Here is a 9,149-nt window from a genome sequence, read left to right as displayed (position 1 = left end):
TTAGTCATTATCATTATCATATGTTATTTATTATCATTTTGAGCACAATTTGGCCTTGTTTTGTTAAAAAAATAGTCTTTAAAACTAGTCAAAGGTTTGAGAACCAACAGCACACCAAATACATTGCCGAGACTCAATTTCCCATAATGCTCTAGTTACGTCGTGTCGCACTCGGACGTCACAACTGCTTCCTTCCGCCTCTTTCTGTCTCCACCGCCAGCTGCGTGGTTTAGCTGCGTTAGCTAGCCGGCCACACATTCTCCTTTTGCACTCCGATATCTTACGAGTTTGGACTGATAACTGACACCATGTCATACCAAGAAGAGGAAGAGACAGCGGTCAGTACACGCGCCTTTCTTCCATAAATTAATAAGGCTTTAATTATAATAGCTGTGGCACGCTTGTTAGCGCTAGGCGGTTAGCTAGGTGGCTGTGTGGCTAGCTCTGCTCCACCGGCTTAGTACAACAGTAGCAAGTGATGAGCTAGCATGACATAAAGGATTGTTGTAGCGTTGTTTGTAAAATATAAAGCAAAAATAACACGAAAGTCTCTGTAAAAACCCCCACGTAGCTGGTTTAGAGAAGTCAATGATGATTTTTTATGTAAAACTTTATTGATCACTGGGTGCTTGACAGATGTGCATCAGTAACACTTGTCTGACTGATCTGTTTCCTCAACAGTACGATCCGTACGCCTATCCCAACGACTATGATCTTCACACGGGTTAGTATACACATCTTTATCCCTTTCATCTGAATGTTTGAGATGTGTAAATTCATTACAGTGTCTCCCCATTGATTGTATAAATAGTCTTTATACTGTCTACGGTGTCCGCTAGTTGTAAAGTCAACACAAGCCATGAGTTAAGGTGTGTTGTCATCACCTCCTCATTCTCCCGTATCCCCCCTTCCAGGTGACCCTAAAGCAGACCTGGCCTATGAGAGGCAGTACGAACAGCAGACCTACCACGTCATCCCGGAGGTGATCAAGAACTTCCTGCAGTATTTCCACAAAACCATCTCCGACCTGATCGACCAGAAGGTTTACGAGCTGCAGTCCAACCGCGTGTCCAGCGAGAGCATTGAGCAGAAGATCTACGAGATCCAGGATGTTTATGAGAACAGGTAAACTCAGCTCTCTGTGTGGAAACGCCATCCTTTCATCAGACACATTAGAACTAGAGCTCACTTGTCTTGTTTTGTTCCTGTTCAGCTGGAACAAGTTGACCGACCGTTTCTTCAAGAACTCTCCCTGGCCGGAGGCTGAGGGCATCGCATCACTTGTCGGCAACGGTGAGAGTGAAATCCATCATCTGTTGGGTTTTTTTTTCCTTCGCATGAAACGTCATCATTTGTAGTCATTGTCATTTTTAATTAACTGACAGATCTCGGTTAGATCTTCTTAATCACCTTCTTTTGGGCTGCTACACACAATTATTTCCTCAATAGGTTAATCTAACAATTAATAATATATCAGTCTACCATTATACCTGCAAACTATTGTTTACACATTTTCCCATTATGTACTATTCATTTACAAATTGAATACTTATGCAGTCTAGACTTAATTAGCTGTTGTTTACTGTATAATCGTGTAATTATATTCCATTAAGTATTGTTGATAGTGTTGAGTATGATTGGACTCTTAACAGCTTCTGCTAATTGTTCTTGGAAATGCAGCTCTATTATTCATCTGCAGATATTTGCTTACACCCACTTAGAGCACAACATTAATGGCAATCTACGTTATTTAATTTTATAGGTCTCTATGTGCACTATGAAACTGTTTACATCTTGCAAATCTCTATAAAGTGGTGTTGCCGTAGCAGCCGTTAGCATCTGCTCTAGGTAGTGTAGTCTTTGTTGAAGTTCTTGTGTGAAAAACAGCAGCTATGATCACAACAACAATAACAACTCTCAGGAACTGAAACCCAAATCTGGGTGTCAATATTAACATTATGTTGCTTTGATGGGCATGCTGTTGCAGCCCTGCAGGTTTTACACATGCAGACGGTGGTTTTACAGTATAGTGACAGATGGGAACAAACCTGTGTAGCTCAGCTTTTTTTTTTTTCTCTCATCCTGTTATGTTCTGCAGATGCTGTGTTCCTCATCCTCTATAAGGAACTCTATTACAGACACATCTACGCTAAAGTCAGCGTGAGTAACTGCTCCATATGAACGCTTGTAAAGTGCATGGTGACGTTTCCAGTATTTTATATTAACTGTAGTTTTCTGTATAACCAGGGCGGACCAACTTTGGACCAGAGGTTTGAGTCGTACTACAATTACTGCAACCTCTTCAACTACATTCTCAGTGAGTGTCCAGAAGGTTTCCTGCATATTTCTCTAACCTGTGATGATCAATGTGATCAAAATAACGGCCGATGATGGAGCAGTCATATGAGAACGTTTGTGATTGTGAACAGATGCTGATGGCCCTGCCCCCTTGGAGCTGCCAAACCAGTGGCTCTGGGATATAATTGATGAGTTCATCTACCAGGTATCTGTTTTTAAGATGTATCCCCTGTTATTAAGAATGTATGTCAGATTGCAGCTGCAGTAATCTCATTGTTTTAACCTACAAGGAGTACCAGATGGGAGCTATATTTAATTACTGCTTATTCAAATGTCAGCAGCCCATAGAAAGTATGTTGAAACTCTGCTAACAGATGTGCACGCTTCCCATTTCAGTTCCAGTCCTTCAGTCAGTACCGCTGTAAGACGGCCAAAAAGTCAGAGGAGGAAATCGAGTTCCTGAGGAACAACCCAAAGATCTGGAACGTCCACAGCGTCCTCAACGTTCTCCACTCCCTGGTGGACAAGAGCAACATTAACCGTCAGCTCGAGGTCTACACCAGTGGAGGTAAAGAACAACGCTTTGGAGATGGAAAGGAGAACACAGGGAACAGTAATGATTTTGAAATCTGTTATTTCCTTTCGGGATGTCCCGAGTGGTATTGGGACAGATTCAGGCATTTTCTCTGGAAAATGAAGTCAGTTAGACAGAAATTTGCAAATTATGCAATGTGGATGTCTGATGAGGCGGTAGTAGGAGATGATCATTCACTATTTGAGCGACTTGATTCTCCCCAATGCAAAACAGAATACACTCAAAGGCTGCACGGAAACTAAAACAAACACTGGATGCTGCGTTTAAAAGAAGAGGAACGTTTCCTCGAAACAGTGTCATGTGAAAAATATTACAGAGAGGGTTAGACTAGCCCATTTTCTACAATAAAGAGGGTGGTTTTCTGAAGACGAGGTACAAGCTACCATCTCCTTGCAACATTAGCTTTGACAACCCTATTTATTATACTCAGCACAGTCAGAAAATGTGATCAGGACCTCCCTATCATCATCATATATAAGGATAAAGAAAGTATGAAGTGACTGTTAACCTATAATCCGTCGTCGTGGTGCAGGAGACCCAGAGAGCGTGGCTGGAGAATATGGACGCCACTCCCTGTACAAGATGTTGGGTTACTTCAGTTTGGTTGGCCTCCTGAGACTTCACTCTCTGCTCGGTGATTATTACCAGGCCATCAAAGTCCTGGAGAACATCGAGCTCAACAAGAAGGTAAGGCATCCAGTGTGGAGAATGATAAACTCCTCTTCCAGTAATGAGGGGATTACGTTCAGCAAATTTGATCCGAAATCTTCATGTTTTTGTTTTGTGTCCTGTCTTTCAGAGCATGTACTCCCGTGTGCCAGAGTGTCAGATCACCACCTATTACTATGTGGGCTTCGCCTACCTAATGATGAGGCGCTATCAGGACGCCATCCGAGTCTTCGCCAACATCCTGCTCTACATCCAGAGGACGAGAAACATGTTCCAGAGGTCGACGTATAAATATGAGATGGTCAGTCTGAGCAGTTTGGACTATTTGGAAGACATTATAGACTATGTATTCTGTATTGCATGGATAATAAATATTCAGACATGTTATTGATGGAATGTATGTCACAGTTTTTTTTACTTTATCTTTTTAGATTAACAAACAAAATGAACAGATGCACGGCCTGCTGGCTATCGCTCTCACCATGTACCCAATGCGCATCGACGAGAGCATCCACACTCAGCTGAGAGAGAAGTATGGAGACAAGATGCTGCGAATGCAAAAAGGGTAAGAGAGGCATTCATTAGCTTGTGCTGAATCAGTGTTTGTTTCATTTATTGCATCTATTTAGTTTGCCTGTAATTCATATTGGCCAGCTAGTCCCAATGCTTTACTGTTTACACAGAGTCCGCTATACTACAACTCCAGCAAGTTGTTGAGAAATCTGCAGTGGTTCGCCATCAATAACACCAGCTGCCACCTTAATGTTTTCAATGACACAAATGCTCCTTTTTCCATGTCAGAGATCTGCAGGTGTTTGAGGAGCTGTTCAGCTTTGCCTGTCCCAAGTTCTTGTCACCCGTGGTGCCAAACTACGACAACGTCCACCCCAACTACCACAAAGAGCCTTTCCAGCAGCAGCTCAAGGTCTTTGCTGAGGAGGTGCAGCAGCAGGCCCAGCTCTCCACCATCAGGAGGTAGGCCATAGCAGATTTGTCTGTGTAGCATAGTTATTATATCTGTGCAGAGTAGGGTTTTGGCTTTGATTCAGGAGATGTATTCAATTCTTCAAACTTTTTTTTTTTTTAGCCTGACTTAGTCTTTGCATTTACCTCGTTGGCTTGTGTGCATCTATACATGTCCTCTAACTCACCGTGTGTCCTTGCAGCTTCTTGAAGCTCTACACCACCATGCCAGTAGCCAAGCTGGCGGGATTCCTGGACATGACGGAGCAGGAGTTCCGTATTCAGCTGCTCGTCTTCAAACACAAGATGAAGAACCTGGTGTGGACCAGCGGCATCTCAGCCCTGGACGGGGAGTTCCAGTCTGCTTCTGAGGTCGACTTTTACATCGACAAGGTGACAGTGCTATTCATGGCTTTTCTGTATTTGTATACGTGTAAAGAACAGTAGGCAGGAGAATGAAGTTGTTCTGTGTTTGACGAGATTTTCTTCTCCCACAGGACATGATCCACATTGCCGACACTAAAGTTGCTCGTCGGTACGGAGACTTTTTCATCAGACAAATCCACAAGTTTGAGGAGGTCAGTACTGATCGACTACTAAGATTTGAAAGTACAGAGTTCTGCTGATAACTAAGAAAAACAATCCTTAATCACGAGTTGTTTACTCTCCCCCTGCAGCTGAATAGGACACTGAAGAAGATGCCAGCCACTGGTGCCACTACGGCAGCAGGAAGCGCTACGAGCCGATGACTCTGACCAGCAGCAGAAGAGAAGATCTAAAGGGATGGTCCTCTGTCCTTTTGGTCTACTTCAGGTTTTTTGACAGCTATTATTGAGGATAAGTTTTCTATGTAACCTGGTAACAATTAAAGGATGGAGTGGTGTGCTAAAAGTAATGACTTCGTTTTTTTTCTATCCTGAATGCCTTTCAAGTGTTTACTCTTAATAACCACTAGGTGGCAGTATTTAGAAAGCTGCAAGTGCATGAATATAATATACTTATTAGTCTTTAATTCCTAGTTCCTGGTTTGTAACTGAGGTCAAAGGCTGTTGCATATTTTTTATTATCACGTGTCATCCCACAACATTTCCCAACACATATCTCAAAGCTGGTGACAGTAATGACGGAGAAATAAAACGTTACAAAATGGGAATATAAAAAAAAACACCTTTTTTTTTCCAGAACACACCACTCGTCATATCAAGAAAAACAGAACAACATACAGCGTGTCACCATAGCACAATATACACGTACTCAGACATCCAAAATTACTCCCTACCTATTTTGGTAAGCCAGCATTTTTCTTCAAAAATATCTTTTTAATTCCATCACATTTTTCTAGAAAATAAAAAAATAAAGCAAACGTTGCTCATTTTGAGCATGACTTATACTCCCTCAGGTGGCAGTGTAAAGTCTCTGTGGGCACAATGCCATCTTTATTTCTATAAAAAAAATCTGATAATTCATATTTTTTTCCATCTATAAGTTTCCTTTAATGCCTTTAATATCAAATTTCTCGTAAAACTCTTTTTTTTTCTCTTTTTGTGCGGTTTCAGACAATGTTCAATCCCCTTTCACATGACTGACACTGTCACACTAAACATGGAGACCTAGACTCCTATGGTCTGAATGTCCACTGCCCCCCTCCACAGTGTAGAGTTCTGTTCGTTTGCCAAATACTGCCCCTTCATCAAACTACTATAATGGCAAGACGGCTCTTCCTCCTGTACGGTGGAAGCTCCACCATATAAGCATTACTTGTCTGCATTAAACGTTCCTCAATAATTTCCAACAACAAAATGAATCTTTTATCTCTAAAAGAAAAGCCTTCCCCTCCCAACACTGATTGCATCATCTTGCGAAAAGAAAGAACATAAAGAGTTTCCTCAAGTGTCCCACTGATGGCCATCTGCTGGTCTGAGTGTGTGCATCTTCGTTTTTTTTTTAGTGTGTGTATTTGTGTTTGCGTGAGTGTCTGCAGTCCAGGCATGACTTCAAAAGGATTAGTGAGAATGAGGCACCTTTTGACGATTTTGAGGCCACGGTTCAACAAGCTTCTCCCACAGGGAGGCTTAGTCCCTCTTCACTTTCACTCAGCTCTTTGGATGAAAGTCAATGACACCAGTTGTTTTTTTGTCTTCCTGAAGACAAGTGCCCTGCTCGGGACTACTCTTCTGAAGCACCTAACATGGGACCATCTTCAGCTGAAGATCCACCCAAACCAACCCAGTGGTGAGTGGGTCTGCTAGCACTGATGCACTGAGGTTGGCAAATGAGGATCCCTAGACTACACACACTCCTCCTCCAGTCCTTCCCAACCTTGTCAGGCTGGCGATGTGGAGGCACAAGGACACACACGAGTCATGGTTGCGCTCAGACCAGCGAGGCCTCGGCTAGTCATAACTCTGTGATCTCCAGGGGACTCTCTGACAGGGTGTCCCCGTCCTTGTGGCGGTGCATCGGGGTGGACTTTGCCGACTCTGTGCGGGCATTGCGTTCAGAATACAGCCCCCCGTCAGCGTTCAGTGCCTCCAGAGAACGTGCCAGGGCCCGCTGGTCGTCCTCCGGCAGGCTGTTGAGGTCAGAGGTCAGGAGGGTGCCCGTGCTGCCGTGGACCACGTGCACACCTTCAGGCCCCTTCAACTCCACAGGAAGCTTGTGCTTGAAGCGCAGAGGGCCGCGACCTCCTCCCATGCCAAGATGCTCGTCCTCGTCGTCATCCATGTCACTCTGGATGAGCTGTGGGAGGAGAGGGTGAATGAATAAAGCTCCTGATCTACAAGGTTGACAATATTAGAGCAGATTTGTAATAAATAACTTTGACCAAGAGCTGGAAAAGGGTAGACCAGTGAAAGGAAAAGATTAAGGAGAGAAATCAGGAGATCACTGCAAGAAAACAACTTGGAAAAGAAGTGAGACATGGTTTAAACTGAGGCAAACAATTCTTAGTGTCAACTTAAATCTCCATCCTCATCTTAAGCGAACACATAAAAAGCAAGTACAAAGTCTATTTGACCCAAAGTCTGGTTCCAAATAGCTGAGACAGCAGAAGTAGTGAGAAGGCGCCATGTCAGAGCAGCAGACAGGATGTCAGAAAGGGAAATCAAAGGAATGCAGGACGATTCTCCAGAGGTGGCAGACAGGAACAGTAGCAGCAGCAGCAGATACAGAGACCATCTGTTACTCTGAGCCCACCTCAGTGACTGATGATTGATCTCCCTGGCTGGTGGACACGTTGACGAGTCGTGCTGCAAAGAGCGTTTTTAGCCTCAGGTAGTCGTCCAGGACCACCTTGAGCAGGGAACCCTGACAGGATGGCAGTTTTGATCAAACAGAGTCTACAACACAATCAACCTTACAGAAGCCCACTGTCACAGTACTCATGAATGACAATCCACAGCAGGAACGTCTAGCTAGGTCACAGCATTTCAGACTCCTCATGACTTTTGGCTCTCCCTCTTTGTTCTCTTTTAAGGACGGAGCGGAGGGGGTCTTAAGTTGCGCCCCCTGACTTTGTTGTTTTGATTAGGATGGAAGGAGAGAGTACATGACCACCAGAAACATGGCTTGGACATGTTTGTCCTTATAAGGCCGTGCAGAAGTCTCACCTTGATAGGGCCCTCTCTCATAATCTGGCCCAGTTTAGCAATGTTGTCGTACTCTTGAATGGCTGCTCTCAGGTAACGATCATCATCAGGCTTTGCTTGAGGCTCTCGACCAAATGTGCCCTATGAGGACAACATAGAGAGATAAAAAAGAGTGAGAGGTTGCTCATATGTAATGTGACTGACTCACTGAATAAAGCTATGGGGAAATATACAATTTTTACCTCAGAGCAATAAAATATACAGTAAATGAGCCTAGTTTATGTTGGTACTGACGTGAGTGCGTGCAGGGCTGTTCCACAGGTCCGTTATCTCACTCAGGTTCTCGGGCAGGTCGTCCTCGTGGTCAGCCTGAGCGACCAGCTCCAGGTTACGGCAGAATGGGTCCAGCCACACTGGATTAGCCCTAGAGAGCCAAACACATGCATCACTGACCACAGGGAGAATGATGAGTCTCTGTTGGTTGCCTGGCAACTGGCACAGTAATGACAAAATAACTAAAAAAAAGTGTATTTACCAAAATGTCAAACTCATTATTTAGCATATATTCAACTTTTGTCTATTTATTATTTCTTGAAGCTGAAGCAAAGCATGACCTTGACCTTCATAAAACTAAAATAAAAAAATAAAAATAAATAAGTGTTAGATTTGATTAGAATGTATTGTTTAATCTTAAAAATGTGTGCCACTGAAGTGTGAAAGGGAAGCTGATATCTCACCCCTCAAAAGAGTACTTGTTAGTATTAGGCATGTCCAGGATATCCATTAGACCCTGGTTACCTGCATAGGTAGAGGAAAAATTATTGCACAAGAAAAATAGATTCATATTTAAGGTCATATTTTCATCTGTTCAAAGCCACATCCTGGAGAACTAGTTGATGGGACTGTCCCGCTGTGAAGCTGCCTACCTGTTGAACCTGCAACAATTGCTTTTAGTTTCCGCTGGTGTCTGCAGCAGATAAAAACACACGTCATGAGCAGATAAAGGTGTTGATTCACTGATAAAAAAACATGGTGCA

General features: G+C 43.4%; 2 protein-coding genes across 2 annotated transcripts in view; one reads left to right on the top strand and one right to left on the bottom strand.

Annotated features, from left to right (window-relative positions):
* The first annotated feature begins 178 nt into the window (after window positions 1-178).
* eif3s6ip (eukaryotic translation initiation factor 3, subunit 6 interacting protein) lies at window positions 179-5,416 on the top strand. The gene is made up of 15 exons (XM_084562442.1): window positions 179-338; window positions 682-724; window positions 915-1,125; window positions 1,214-1,293; window positions 2,099-2,160; window positions 2,248-2,317; window positions 2,430-2,503; window positions 2,695-2,866; window positions 3,426-3,580; window positions 3,693-3,863; window positions 3,994-4,127; window positions 4,364-4,537; window positions 4,729-4,918; window positions 5,023-5,103; window positions 5,203-5,416. The coding sequence occupies exons 1-15, from the start codon at window positions 309-311 to the stop codon at window positions 5,272-5,274; spliced, it is 1,719 nt and encodes a 572-aa protein (XP_084418568.1). The 5' UTR covers window positions 179-308; the 3' UTR covers window positions 5,275-5,416.
* Window positions 5,417-5,546: 130 nt separating this feature from the next.
* The window catches only part of cdh23 (cadherin-related 23), a gene marked incomplete at its 5' end in the record, with an annotated part of 145,779 nt that continues 142,176 nt past the window's right edge, over window positions 5,547-9,149 (bottom strand). The window contains 6 exons of the mRNA XM_084561196.1: window positions 5,547-7,264; window positions 7,721-7,831; window positions 8,134-8,253; window positions 8,407-8,536; window positions 8,850-8,910; window positions 9,039-9,079. Coding sequence (XP_084417322.1) covers window positions 6,923-7,264; window positions 7,721-7,831; window positions 8,134-8,253; window positions 8,407-8,536; window positions 8,850-8,910; window positions 9,039-9,079 — 805 coding nt within the window. The 3' untranslated portion in view covers window positions 5,547-6,922. The remainder of the gene's footprint in view (window positions 7,265-7,720; window positions 7,832-8,133; window positions 8,254-8,406; window positions 8,537-8,849; window positions 8,911-9,038; window positions 9,080-9,149) is intronic.

The sequence above is a fragment of the Chelon labrosus genome (genome assembly GCF_963514085.1).
Source record: "Chelon labrosus genome assembly, chromosome: 15".
NCBI lineage: Eukaryota > Metazoa > Chordata > Actinopteri > Mugiliformes > Mugilidae > Chelon > Chelon labrosus.
Note: the sequence above shows the minus strand (reverse complement) of the source record. Positions and strands in the feature narration are given on the sequence as shown.

Excerpts from the sequence above, each read along its gene's own strand:
- eif3s6ip (XM_084562442.1), top strand. The coding sequence starts at position 309 with ATGTCATACCAAGAAGAGGAAGAGACAGCG. Across the intron at positions 3,581-3,692 it reads ACATCGAGCTCAACAAGAAG|AGCATGTACTCCCGTGTGCC; the intron begins GTAAGGCATCCA and ends CCTGTCTTTCAG. Across the intron at positions 3,864-3,993 it reads CGACGTATAAATATGAGATG|ATTAACAAACAAAATGAACA; the intron begins GTCAGTCTGAGC and ends TTATCTTTTTAG.